The sequence below is a fragment of the Sinocyclocheilus anshuiensis genome, unplaced genomic scaffold, assembly GCF_001515605.1.
Source record: "Sinocyclocheilus anshuiensis isolate Anshui unplaced genomic scaffold, SAMN03320099.WGS_v1.1 scaffold491, whole genome shotgun sequence".
NCBI classification, from domain to species: Eukaryota; Metazoa; Chordata; class Actinopteri; order Cypriniformes; family Cyprinidae; genus Sinocyclocheilus; species Sinocyclocheilus anshuiensis.
The window spans coordinates 142,331-157,107 of record NW_015551041.1 but is presented as its reverse complement, the minus strand read 5'-3'; the positions used below and the strand labels follow the sequence as shown (position 1 = coordinate 157,107).

The 14,777-nt window shown below is 35.5% G+C and overlaps 1 protein-coding gene across 1 annotated transcript; it reads right to left on the bottom strand.

Moving 5' to 3' along the window:
• Positions 1-1,261: 1,261 nt before the first annotated feature.
• On the bottom strand, positions 1,262-11,376 carry LOC107661445 (putative interleukin-17 receptor E-like). Its single transcript, XM_016451029.1, has 18 exons — positions 11,232-11,376; positions 10,394-10,421; positions 10,171-10,311; positions 9,453-9,559; positions 9,164-9,278; positions 9,017-9,061; positions 8,788-8,930; positions 8,642-8,713; positions 8,493-8,547; positions 7,777-7,937; positions 7,626-7,670; positions 6,646-6,703; positions 6,418-6,569; positions 6,039-6,104; positions 5,876-5,933; positions 2,619-2,735; positions 2,169-2,218; positions 1,262-1,569 (listed from the first exon to the last, which is right to left on the bottom strand). Exons 1-18 carry the CDS (start codon positions 11,337-11,339, stop codon positions 1,561-1,563), a joined length of 1,530 nt encoding a protein of 509 aa, XP_016306515.1. The 5' UTR covers positions 11,340-11,376; the 3' UTR covers positions 1,262-1,560.
• Between the last annotated feature and the right edge of the window lie 3,401 nt (positions 11,377-14,777).

Sequence of the window (14,777 nt, the reverse complement as noted above, 5' to 3'; positions counted from 1 at the left end):
AAAAAATTTATTCAGTTGATACTCATAAAAACAATAAAATCACATACTAAGATGGACAATGGTGGCATCTCCCCAAAACTGTATTTGTCCTATATCTATGATTGAGCTCTATTGTTTGGGCTTTACTCTATCCTTCAGGAATGTTTTCATCAGCAAACCCCAGAGCTGATTCCGCCCGGCCCCTCCTATCGGCACAGAGCCACACTGTCCAGGAATGTCATACAGTATCTCTGCATCCTCAGGATCAGAGAAAAAAGTGTGTCATCGAATATCATGATGACAGGCACAGGCGACACAGGAACATGTGCAGCTACAAAAGTTTCTATGGCAGTGAACCAACACATTGGGCTGACCACCCATTTGTGACCTAGTTTCAAGCCTGAAGTATGGAGCCAGATCGGCCTCAAAAATAATACATTTATAAAACAAAATTCATAAATGCACAGCACAATTTACATTTACAAAATCCGATTCGTAAATTCAAAACACAATTCATAAATACAGAAGTAAAAGCATAAATATTTCCCCAAATGCTCACACAAAAGCATCTTACCTAAATAAATTTAAAATGTTTACACAAATATGTATATATCAAGTTCTTCCACCAATCAAAACGCTCCTTACTGAACAGACTCAAGAAGCTCAACGCTGCGCTTGTACTGTGCATTGTTTCTATGATCGGGTCCTTGATGTAAAGACATTTTAATGGGTACTCTTTTTTTTTAGCACCTGATTACAATTTCTACAAAATCACATTATGATTTATATCATTCGCACAAAATACATCTACCCGGTTAGCCTGCTGTCTTATACACCAAAGTTACACATACCCTGTTTATTCAGATCAATCTGTAATGTTATCAAATAAGAAATTAATTCAAGAACTTGATATATACATATTTGTGTAAACATTTTAAATTTATTTAGGTAAGATGCTTTTGTGTGAGCATTTGGGGAAATATTTATGCTTTTACTTCTGTATTTATGAATTGTGTTTTGAATGTACGAATCGGATTTTGTAAATGTAAATTGTGCTGTGCATTTATGAATTTTGTTTTATAAATTTATTATTTTTGAGGCCGATCTGGCTCCATATGAAGTGAGAGGAATAGCAACATGAGAGGCAAAAACTCCTTCACACTGCTGACACAGACATTCATTTGTTAGCGACACTGCCCTCTGCTGTACAAAAGAAGTAACTCATAGGTGACAAAAACAAATTTGATTATGCAAAGCAGGAAACTATTAATGTGTTGCATAAATTTAGTCTTATATTGACTTACATACAAAAGTTTTATATTCAAATGCTTCAAATTCTGTGGGCATGTTAATACATTGCGTGTTATAAACTCGTAAAGCAGCTGTTGCATTATGCATAAAAAAACAATGTATTTAGATACATTTTTCAGATGTTACAACTTGTCATGTGTGCATCAGGCAAGACATAAACAAGTATTATGTTAAGCTTCAGTCTTACAGTTAAAAAAAAAAAAGATTAGACATGCATGCTTTATTGAGAACTGTCCTACAATCTACATCCTCTTGCTGAGAAGGCACGTGTCACTGATTCTGTTAAAAGGAACATAAGACATCATTTATTTGTTAAAATAACCACAAAAGACCTATTCATATCTAGAGATATTATATCTATAACTATATATATTATGTTTTCTAATGAAAAAGTGTGTCATGTTTGCCCATGCAAAACTCATCGATTTGATGCTAGATGTTTTGGGTGGTTGCCAGGTCATTGTACTAGGTTGCTAAGGTGTTCTAAATTGTTTTTAGCATGTTGCTATGCCGTTGCAAAAGTAAAAATGCAAAAAGATGAAAAAATGTAAACTAAAGGAAATCACAAAATAAAATACCTGACACTTGATATATACCTACTGATATACATTTGCAATTTTACTTTGAAATTGTAAGTGTATTCATTTGTAAACTGAAATTGAGACATTTGTTAGCTATAAATGTAATCAAACTAGTTTTACATGTATCTAAAGTAAAATGAATTCATACTGTATGTACAGTAAATAGTGTGCATGTGTGTTTTGGGGGCTCATGTCTGATCACATCAAAAACACCATGAATCATAAGAACCTGTGATTGTAATCATAGCATGCTGGGGACTCTATTATGCACCTATTTTTTCTTACTAGTTTACATACCATCCTCAGACATGTGAGTTTCGTCCATGGTGTTCTCTTCTTGTCCCCATCTAAGAAACAAGAAACAAATAAAAATCAAAACAACCAGCAAATTTTCCAGGAAAAGCTGCCGGTAGCAAATGAAGTCTAACAACTTGTATATCAGAGCTTTTCATGTTTTTTTCACAACATGTCCACACCCGATTCAATTCTAAAGCTTATATGCAGGTTTGGACCTGGTATGTCTACTATTATTTGACTTATAAGACTACTGTTCATAAGACTTCCATCTATAATTTGCTTTTAATTATTACTCTTATTTTAAGTGGAAAGAGCATGTTAAATCAGGAATTACTGTTTTGTAAATTAGATATATATAATCTCAAACACAATGTGTACTGTTACCAACAACAATCTCGCTGTTTCCTTCTAGCCAGCGGCAACAGGTGTGTCAAACCGCTGTCAGTTTACCTTTTATTGTCATTCTACCAAACAAGACAGCTGCCAGGATCACGGTCAGAAATATGACAGCAGGCAATAAAATCTTCTCAATGTCCTGACTTCTCTCTGGGTCACGGCACCAATTTGCTGTGTGATTAAACAACAAAATTAATATCCTTCATAGCTTGTATTGTGTAACATGGCAATACAGTACAACTAAAAGTGAAACCTATCACAAGTGGCATAACTAACTACATTTTCATTAGCTTGACATTAGTTTAGCTGTTTTCAAAATAGTGTAGCTTTTCTAGTAAGAGACTACACTACAAAACAATACATTGCAAGTATTTATTCCATCATATTTTCCACAATGTAATTATCTAAGTACAAAGTAGTTAAAAAAAAGATTAGCTTGAATGTAGTGGAACTACTTGAAATTATGCGTAGCTGTATCACAGGAGAGGCCACTAACTTTTCATTAGTGTGACACTAGCGCTGTTTTCAAAAAAGTGTCGCTTTTACAAGCTAAACTACAAAATGCTTCACTGGTATTTTTAATTGCATTTTTAGAAAAATTTTACATTGCTACATTTTTCAATGCATTGTTATGGCCGAAACTTAAAGGGATAGTTCACCCAAAAATGAAAATTACCCCATGATTTACCCACCCTCAAGTCAGGTGTATACGACTTTCTTCTTTCAGACAAATAAAATCAGAGTTATATTAAAAAATGTCCTGGCTCTTCCAAGCTTTATAATGGCAGTGAATGGTGGTCGATATTTTTAGGTCCAAAACAGTGTGTCCATCCATCATAAAATGTATTCCAAATGGCTCTGGGGGGTAAATAAAGCCTTCTGAAGTGAATCAATGCATTTGTGTAAGAAAAATATCCATATTTAAAACTTTATAAACCGTAATCTCTAGCTACTGCTAACTGTCATACACACGTTCATGAGAGAGTGGCGTTCCAGGGGATGATGTAGGATGTAGGCGTAGCGTAAACTCTGGTGAGAATATGCTAGTCTCACGAGAAACAAGTTTTGTTTACAGCAAAGGAAAACCAATCTCCTCTTGATTTATATCGAAAAACTCAATTTTTCTTTACAAATCCTCATTTTGTACTTCTAATTCGTGACCAATGTTTTGCTTAAATATGGATATTTTTCTTACACAAATGCATCGATTCGCTTCCGAAGGCCTTTATTAACCCCCTGGAGCCGTGTGGAGCTCTCTTTATGATGGACTGATGCACTTTCTGGGCTTCAAAATCTTGACCACCATTCACTGCAATTATAAAGCTAGGAAGAGTCAGAACATTTTTTAATATAACTCCGATTTTATTAGTCTGAAAGAAGAATGTCATATACAACTAGGATGGCTTGAGGGTGAATTAAATCATGGGGTCATTTTCATTTTTGGGCGAACTATCCCTTTAATACTCTTAAAGTATTAATTTATTATAGTATTGTCAAAGTCCCACTAGAGGTACCATCTAGAGTTCTTAAAGCAATGAATGGAGGACATTCAATGCCAGCTTTTCTTTTTATTTCGTTTTTCCCAAGCCAATAAAGTGCAGAGTGCTCACAGGTGCAAAACATAGAAAAAACTCCATAGGGGAAAATCCCTTAAGGGTACCAAGAAAAATCCTACTTCAAAGTACAAAAACAAACAACCTTCATTCAGGTATAACAATGATTCAATCAGAGTACTCCTCAATAGCTACTGCACCCCAGTTAAAGACTTCCTGACTGCTTCATTATGTGAGAATTTATACACCTGGGTTCAACCATTTCCCAGAAGCCGTAATATCACATGACAATAATATGAAGTATTAACACATAAAAGGATTAAACATCGAATAACACTATTTCCTTCAATACACCAAATATCAATAGCACAATATACCATAACTTCAATTTAGCAATAATTATAGAAAGTCAAATACAAGAACTCATAAAACAGTTTCCACCCCTTTCCACTCATACTTGGTATCTCCCACTCCCCATGATGCAACACAGCAAAGGTATAAAAAGGCTGACAAAAGTCCTTTCGGGTCTTTTACTCAGTTCAAGATGGCCACCACTATGTATGCTGATCCAGGTAATAGCCAACAGTTTATAAGAAAAACTTAAATGTCCACTGGTTTTAGTGTTCAGGTGTGTAAATGTGGATGTGGATGTGTGTGTGTGGTTATCATCCATCTCTCCCCCTTGCTGACACATCAAGGTAAATAAAGAGTTTTAAAACCCAAGTATGTGTTTGTCTTAATGCAAAAAAGGGCTAGGCAGAGGGAACAGAAGGCAGCTCTGTGACAAGTATATATAATTGAATATATATATATTATATTTAATATACAATATTATAATTTAATACTCTGCATATTGATAGCGGCTCCCTGATGCACAAAAATTATATTCAACATTAGAATGTTTGTGGGAACAGGCAGTAATAGTCAGAAATTTGGGGCGGGACTAAGAAAACAGTCCCGTGCAGGGCTTTAATACAAAAATGCACACAATGAATGGCGACTGTAGAAAGCAAATGCTGAATCCCGGTCATTTTGGGCGATTTAGAAATCCCGGCCGGATGCATTTATTAGGTCCAAAAAGAGGACATATGGTCACCCTACTTATAGTGTAGCTACATGTAAATTTTTTTGCTGTAAAAGATTTAAAAGATTAGACTGGAGTTGAGCTACTTTAATGTATGAGTAGCTGTAGCTGTGGCAGCGCTACTAATGCTACATTGCAAAATTTTCATTACATTGTATTGACACAACTCTACGTACATATATTTTTGTAGCTAGTTTAGCAACATGTAACTATTTTTAAAATATTAGCTTGTCTGTAGAACTACTTGAAAAGAGTAGATGTAGTGTCACATAACAAATTTTTTAAAAGATTAGGTTTAATGTTCTTGCTGTGGCTGTATCATGGTGGACAACTTTTACATTTATCAAAGTAGTGTCGTTTTTGTAGTAGCTACACTACAAACATTGTTCTGTTTTCATTGTTTTGTGCCCACAAAAAGAACTGCTTGAAAGTAAGTGTAGCTGTATCACTAACATACTAAGGCACTAACTTTTCATTAATGTGACACTAGTTTATTGTGCCCACAATGTAGCTCGTAGCTTTTAGCATGTACTGTAGCTACATTAAACTATTTCTAAAAGTTTAGCTGTAGATTAGCTGAACTAGAAATTATAAGTAGTTTGTCACTTAGCAAGCTACAGCTTCAAATGTAGCTTCTGCAACACTGATCTTATCAACTTTACATATGTACTTACAACACTGCAAGTCGCATCGAAGTACAGGGACTGAAAAGCGCACATCTACCCTCTGGACCTACAAACATGAAAACACAAGACCATCCACATCAGTAATTACCACTGACAAAAATCCAACAGGATTTGACAGCACTGTTACTGTTGCTTTCCTTTGTTGCCATACCTGGATGCAGACGCATGCTTCGCATAAACTTTTAGACAAGTTGAAAACTGTGTGCTTCGTTTTGTCCTAGAAAACAAATAAGACCTGGCATGACATCAAACAAGCTTAAACAAGACCGCTTCTGTGCTTTGAGTTTTCCTTAGAACAGATCCTTTTCTTTCTCATCTCATCGGGTACAAACCAGGTGAAAAGTTTTACTTTGACAAGGGAATTGCCTTCAGTGCAGGCCTCAAGGCATGGTTTACTAATATGAATAGGAGTGTACCGAGAAGCCAAGAAAACTATGAAAAAAAAAACATCCATATGACATCATGTACATTTGCTCTTAAGTTATTATAACTGATCCTACAGGCAGATTATCCTGCTCACGGCTCCTTACCACAGAAAGATTTTGGAACTTGTTTCCCTCGATTCGTTTACACTGAGACGAGGGTTTCATCTCACAGACCGAAACGGAGAAGCTGGCTTTGACCCATGTTGAAATCTCTGCCCACTGCTGACCATCTTTTGATGTAATCTTTGCTGTCCAGACTTGTCAGATAAAAGGACATTTAGCATCATACAGTGTGTAACATAAACATCTGTGAAAGCTATTGTGCTTAAATACCTGAGAAATTTCCTTTGGCAAAAGGACACTTTATCCATGTCCCCACTTCAGTGGTAAACTATAAAAAAAGAAATGACAATGAATTCCAACCCAACCCAAAAAGCTATTTTCTGTCAATGACATCATTCATTTAAAGGAGCAGTTCACCCAAAATTTTAAATTCCGACTTCATATCTAAACAACTCATGTGGTAAATTTCAAGTCACAAGTCATTTGATAGTTTTTAAAGAACAGACCATAATTTTAAATGATAAATAATCATTTGTTGTTTTTCACTGAAATTCACAAAAGATCTTGTAGCTTGTAACTATCGATAAGATTATCAGTTAATAATTTACACAAAACTTTTTTATGACTTGTAATATAGTAAGGTTACTATAAATCGTCCTTTTCCCAAACATGTCCTGGCCGGGATTTCTAAATTGCCTAAAATGTTTAGGTTTTGCCTTTGTTTGACTGACCTGTTTGACAGGGAATGACTGAAAAGTAGTTTAACCAATAGCATACAAGCATTGTACCCAATCATGGCATGCAAGAAGGCTTCATAGAATGGTCAAAACAATGCAAAAGCATGTACATACTGTATAATGTATGAGGACTGTAGAGATCATGTCAATGGGGGGGGGAAAGGCCAAAACCCGGATATTTTAGGCAATTTAGAAATCCCTGACAAAAAAAAGGATGTATAGTCCTCTAAATTTAGATCAAACCAATGTGGATATAGTGCATGAGTCATATGGACTACTTCTATGGTGCTTTTATAGTGCTTTTTATAATTTTTGTAATGTGATAGTTCCAGTCCCTATTCACTTTCATTGCATGGAATAAAGCAGCTGGGACATTCTACTACATTTCTCCTTTTGTGTTCCATGGAAGAATGAAAGCCAAATGGTTTGGAACCTCATGAGGGTTAGTAAATAATGACAAAATGTTAATTTTTGGGTGAAAGAAAATATGCAACAAAAAAAAAAACATTCAACCTTCGTGCAAAGCATTGGGTGTGGATCCACGGAAGAGAATATCACCTGAGGTAAAAACAGTAAAAAATGATATGAGGGTTCCTAACGATCAGCAGCTATTACTGCACATGTAATAAAAATGAACAAAGGATTAGAGGGGAACAGAACATACTTTTTGTCCCTCTGAATGGAAAACATTTCCAATGTCTTGACAGCTTTTCCCTCCATCAGCATGGCACAGAGAAACTGACACTTTGACTGGACACTGCGGCTCCCATATCAACTCTTCCTTATTGAAGTCATAGGTTATCCCCGACCACAGTTCTTCTAAATCTGTTACAGAGAAAAATGCAATGAAAAATTTTGAGCTTTAAAATGCCAATTTATAATATTACTAATTTATCAATAGTGATTTAAAAGGATAAGAAAAAAACTGGTGAAACATTCTTCAAAATATCTTCTTTTGTGTTCCACAAAATAAAGAAACTGCTGCAGGTCTGGAAACAACATTAGGGTAACTGATGGCGAATTACTGATTTAAGTGCTTTAGCTTCACATTTGAGACCACTGGCAAGCTAATGATTTGGAACGCTATCTAACAGGAAACAGGTACTCCTTTTACAAATTCAAACAAGTGCTAACTAGTACAAAAAAATCTGATACAGATACAATACAACCAAATGCAAATAAGCAAGCCAATGCAAGAAAGTTTTTTTTCCCATCAATTTAGCTGTTGGTGAAAGGTTTTGAGGCGGGTCTGATGTTGCCACTTGTTTTTTGACACTTGTTTTAAAATGCTAGGTTACCTCACAAAGCAGTTTTACAGTGTAAACCGAGAAACTGAAAACATCTAGGACCTCTATTTTGAACAAAGTAAATTTTACTTACTGTTTTTGAATGGACACACTTGAACTCTCCTTGCATCTACTCTAGCAGGCCAACCCTGAAATAAAAGATGGTGGAAATCAACACTTCCTTCTCTACCTGTCAGATTGCATGTTCAAACCGTAATTTTCCATAAAATAAAGCTTTCATACCTCAATGCACAAACAGGGTAATGGTTTGGAATAATGAAGCATTATGCTACTCTGTAGATGTTGTGGTTTTATCTGAAACACATGCAAAACACAAGGGTAAAATTTCTTCTAGGAAATGCAAGGGAAAGTGTGCTCGTCATTTTTACCTTCATATGAGCCCCTTCCCCGGCACAGATGACATTACGTTTATGGCAGAGCCTGAGGTTGTAGTCTGTGTCCTCTGGAGCATCAGTCACTTTCACTGTTAATGCATTCCTGGCTTCATCTACAGTGTACGCCAGCTTCCCAGCTACAACAAAATGACAGTACAGTTACAGCTTTACATACTGTCTATCTATCTAACTATCAATGTTGTGACATGATAAAGAAACTTACTGATGCACTCTGCAATTTCATCTCTGATACCTTCATGACTGCATTCTGGCATTAAAAAAAAGGAAAGGGCAATAGCTGTTAATGTTATTCATATCATGTGTGACTACACTGTTATATATAGACTGCTGATAAACACAACACTGATACCAGGAACCAGGTGTCTTTGTGTCCACGTGGCCTTACAGTAGTTGGGAATGGTTTTGAGAGTCACAAACACAAGCTGTCCAGGTCTAACAGGAACACATTTAAACTTCACATCAACCTAGAAGCAGAAACAGAGTATTTGATATCTGACAAGCATACAAGATAGGAGGTTATAGTTTCTGTGGTACTGTGACAGAATTGTGTCATTGATAACATTCTCAGTGGTAATGCCAGAAATCTATTTGCATAGTGTAACCATCAGGTAAGCATCATTCATATGTTTATACTGTACCTGTTTTCCTGTGGCTTTTCCTTTGCCAACATGGCCAAAGGTGTAAATCTGGCAATGTCCTATCATCCCTGCAGAGTCGGCACACACTGAAACTCCACGAATATCACCTGGAAAACAGTTTGAATCTTTAGGAGAACCGAAACACATCCATTTTGTGAGTGGCACAAAGTGGTGACGTCATTTTGCAGTTTCTCCTTCAATTAACATTTCAGGTTAAACCAATAAGTTAGTAATTATTAAGGCACATTGTGTTTAGTTAATGTTAGACCTTTTAGATTATAGAGTATTTCATTAATAACTTATTGTTGTGAAAGATTTGATTTTAGAAAGATGTAGTTGTACTAAGAAGGCAATGTTGTGTCAATGAGTTACCGGAGTATTTGGTTAAATGCAGTGACGTAGGAATGACTCAGTAGGTCTACCAAAGTAATTATAAAGCAATCTAACAGCGGTTGTGGATGTTTTTCAGGAGTACTGCACCAGACAAAAAGATACAGTTCACTGAAAACACTTTGAACATAGTGGGGTAAGTTGTCACAGTGCAAACACTCTACAGATTTGTGAAACATACAAATATTATGCAAAAATGAGAGGTATCTTACAGGAATATGAAACCATTTATTATATTTATTAATAAATTGTTTAAATATATAACGTTTAAAACATATACCACATCAAAAGCATTTCATTCACACAATGTGACCAGAATAATACACACCAGTAGCATTCACTGATGTTGTGATTTTAAGCTGGAGTGAACATTTTCTCCCTTCACACGCCAACACAGTAGACAACATCACATTATTGAACACGCCACTGCTAACAGGCTGATTTCTGCAGTGAAATGCTGACAGTGGAGCTATAAGATATAAAAAAATATGTTAGAACCATAAATTACTGCATGGATAGTCATAAACACAGATAGGTAGATAGATACTCACAGTAAGCTTTGGGTTTACACTGTAGACCCTGTTTGTAGAGATCAAAAGGAATATTATTTAAAGCACTAGGCTGAGTCATAGTGTAAATTACTTTCCTATTTATGCACGGTCGAGAACTGCTTTATCATTTAACAGGAAATGTGACTGTACTGTAAGGACAGTAAAGCAAGGGGTTTCCCACTCACTCCTTAGGAAGTTCCTGGTTGGAGCAAATATAACAAGGCTAGCAGGCATATGATGTAAGTTTAGTGTATCCTCATATGTAATTACAATAATCAACAGAATACAAAAAGATTTGTCAAACTTTGTCAATATTGATGACCTAGATCAGTGAGAGCAGGTTATTTGTGTATGTCTGCTTCTGTAAGACTGAGACAAGGTCTTTTTTAATACATCACATAACTGGCTGGGTTTCATTGTTACAGATGATATCATATTTTTATGACTCATAATTTAAACCATGCCACTCGCCACTTTTCTAACATAACACAGAAATAGCTCTCATATAAATAAGCACTGGCTTAATTAGGTTAAATATTAATAAATGCAATTGTCAGCAGGCAAACTTCATTTAATTTAATTTACCCATCTTTTACAAGTTAAATGATTCACTCCTGGCAATCTAGATATAATTCCAGCATTTTATTGTTAAACTTTTGTTAATTCAATGATGACTGCAGCAATGTTTTACTCAAGTCATGTAAAGGTAATATCAAGTTTAATAAAGAGAGAGAACGAGAAATGAAAGACCTTACTAAATTAATCTTTTACAAAACAAACAAAAGATTATAAATTATAAATTATATTTAGACTACATAAAAAAATACAACAGACAAACCTCAGAACAACTCCAAGCACAATCCTGGTTCGTCTCAATCCTGTCCAAATGGACCTTGTGGTTCTGGAGGATGCGGAGCAGAAGAAGAAGAAGCGGAAGATATTTCATGTTCGGTCAGTTTTGACGCGCTGACGTTCCTGTGCAAACTTGCTTTGTTGCTGTGAATGACTTGCTGTCAGAGTATGCAGCACTTTGAATATCAAACGGGCATTGACATATAGAGGGAAATTGCCCCCGCCCACTAAAACCCAGATAAAGTGAAAAAAAATGTAAAAGACAAATAACGTAATGCAGCTTCCAAAGCTCATCCATCTCTCTCTCTCTCTCTCTCGCTTCCAAAGCTCATCCTATAATGTCTCTCTCTCTCTCTCTCTCTCTCTCTCAGCACTTAACGCCCCAAACCCCCTAAATGTCCCTAACAGCGCTCTCTGTGGCATTTCGCTCGATTAAAGTTTTATACAGGCGCTTGTAATAAAGTTTAAACTCCATAATTTTAGTTTTATACAGGCGCTTGTAATAACGTTTAAACTCCATCATTTTAGTTTTATACAGGCGCTTGTAATAAAGTTTAAACTCCATACTTTTAGTTTTATACAGGCGCTTGTAATAAAGTTTAAACTCCATAATTGTACAGTTCTGTAGTTCTAGCTATATTTGCCGCTAGATGGAGACAAAAAGCACAGGTTTTTATCACTTTCTTATGCCAAACGTTGCATATTGCCAAAAACCACAAAACAAAACCAACATGGATCATTGTCACTGGAGAATTTTAAGTTTCAAAAATTGCAAACAAAAACCAACCGTCTGTCTATATACAGGTGAGAAACACTTAAGCACTTAAATTATTTTTATTTTATAGTACAAGTACATATAGAGAGAGAGCGAGAGAGAGAGAGAGAGAGAGAGAGCTGGGTAGATAGATTATAATTTATAATAATTAATAATTTAATGTATAATTTATGCATTTAGCAGACGCTTTTATCCAAAGCGACTTACAGTGCATTCAGGCTATACATTTTTTACCAGTATGTAAGATTACTTACAAATTGTTATCCGTTACTGATTCCAAATTACATGACAAAAAATGTAGTTAGTAACGTAATCCATTACATTACACAATTACACATTTTAGGTAATATAGCTAATCAGACTACTTTTAGATTACTTTTGACCTAACTCATTTATCACATTGATTTAAATAGGATAATCTTCTACCATATGTATATAAAAATACAAAGAGTAACAACATATATTCCCTTTGTTTTTATCAACAACATGAAGTAATGTTGAAAATAGATGTAAGAAAATGTAAGAAAATAAGTGGGTTTATAAGTTTAATGAAAAGCTAATAATGAATTAAATCATAAAAATGTTAAATTAAAACGAATAATTTTAAAATGAATAAAATAAAACACTTACTGAAAAAAATGATATATTTTATTTGTTTACCATGTCACCATAACCAACGTCAGAGAAACATGAACATGCAAATGAACACTTATTAATTTTTGTATTATTATGTGATATGCTAGATACTGCAAGGGGTGATCATATGTGATACTGTTGATTCAAATTACTTCTGGTTGACTTCCGTAAAGAAAAAAAATTAATGATAATTATAATATAGATAGTTAATGTATTACTATTATTACTAACGGTTATTATTGACACTCATTAAGGTCTTATTTTTTTAGGGGTCGACCAACCAGAAAAATTATAAATAATAAGGATGATTAAAATATAGTTTTTAATTTATTATTATTATTATTATTATTATTGTTGTTATTATTCATGATGGTCGACCAGAAAAAAGATGACACGGATGTGAGTATGAAACAAAATCAACAGCATCCCATGTAGATACTGATCACTCTTGGCCCCTCGCACATTATTTTTAGGCGGGCGTTGTTTTCTCGTCTCTCCCCTGCTTTCAGTGCAGCCAGTGGGAGTTAAAACCAGACCAAGATAATTATATTGTAAAGCATGTTGAAGTGTGGTGTTGTTTAAAGTAAATATATGTTTATGTTCTAGATTTCTGGGTTTTTTCTGAGATATCATAATCTTAGTTTTTGGGATGTTAACGTCTAAGGCCCAATCGTGGCAGTATTTAGTTAAAATGTCAAGGTTGTTCTGGAGACCTTCTGGTGTTTTAGATAGAATTAGCAAGTCGTCTGCATACAGTAAATATTTGACTTCTGTGTCGAATAATTGTAGTCCTGGACTGTTTGATTGGTCCAGTAGATCTGCCAGTTCATTGATATATATGTTAAATAAAGTCGGGCTGAGGCAGCAGCCCTGTCTCACTCCTCGCTGTTGAGAAAAATAGTCTGTCCTTTGCTGTCCAATTTTTACTGCACATTTATTTTGGTTATACATGTTTTTAATTAAGTCATATATTCTACCCCCTATGCCACTTTGAATGATTTTATAAAACAATCCATTATGCCAAATGGAGTCAAATGCCTTCTTAAAATCTATGAAGCATGCAAATATTTTTCCATCTTTCTTTTGGTGTACATGTTCATTTATTAACGTGTGTAGTGTGTGAATATGGTCAGTGGTTCGGTGTTTAGGGAGGAAGCCAATTTGAGATTTGCTGATGACATTGTGCTGCTTTAAGAAAGATGAAATCCGAGAGTTGATTATTGAGCAAAATACTTTTCCCAAATTACTGGTTACACAGATCCCTCTGTAGTTATTAGGATCTGTTTTGTCTCCACTTTTAAAGATCGGAGAGATGAGTCCTGTGTTCCAGACCTCAGGAAAAACGCCTGAACTCAAAATCAAGTTAAAAAGTTTGAGTAATGCAGTCTGAAATTCAGGAGAGCTGTTTTTAAGCATCTCATTTTTTATGTTGTCAGGGCCACAGGATTTTTTACATTTGAGGGATTTCAGTTTTCCACCAAGTTCTTGTTGGGTTATTGGATAATCTAGTGGATTTTGGTTGTTTTTGATACATGATTCAAGAGCATTCAATTTTTCAAGAACTTTTAATTGGTTGGGATTATTCAGAGGGTCAGTTTGATGTGTATAGAGCTTCTCAAAATAATCTTTCCAAATTTGACCATCTTGTATAGATCACTCTCTCTCTTTCTCTCTCACACACTCTCTCTCTTTCTCTCTCTCTCTCTCACACACTCTCTCTCTCTTTCTCTCTCTCTCTCACACACACACACTCTCTCTCTCTCTCTCACACACGCTCTCTCTCTCACTCTCTCTCTCTCACACACTCTCTCTCTCTCTCTCTCTCTCTCTCTCTCTCTCTCTCTCTCTCTCTCTCTCTCTCTCTCTCTCTCTCTCTCTCTCTCTCTCTCTCTCTCTCTCTCTCTCTCTCTCTCTCTCTCTCTCTCTCTCTCTCTCTCTCTCTCTCTCTCTCTCTCTCTCTCTCTCTCTCTCTCTCTCTCTCTCTCTCTCTCTCTCTCTCTCTCTCTCTCTCTCTCTCTCTCTCTCTCTCTCTCTTGGTCAATTTTTCAATTTAAGAGTGCTTCACACTCTCTCTCGCTCTCTCTCTCTCTCTCTCACACTCTCTCTCGCTCTCTCTCTCTC

Excerpts from the sequence above, each read along its gene's own strand:
- LOC107661445 (XM_016451029.1), bottom strand. The coding sequence starts at position 11,339 with ATGAAATATCTTCCGCTTCTTCTTCTTCTGCTCCGCATCCTCCAGAAC. Across the intron at positions 9,560-10,170 it reads AACATCAGTGAATGCTACTG|GTGATATTCGTGGAGTTTCA; the intron begins GTGTGTATTATT and ends ACTGTTTTCCAG. Across the intron at positions 6,570-6,645 it reads TGCCAAAGGAAATTTCTCAG|TCTGGACAGCAAAGATTACA; the intron begins GTATTTAAGCAC and ends TTATCTGACAAG.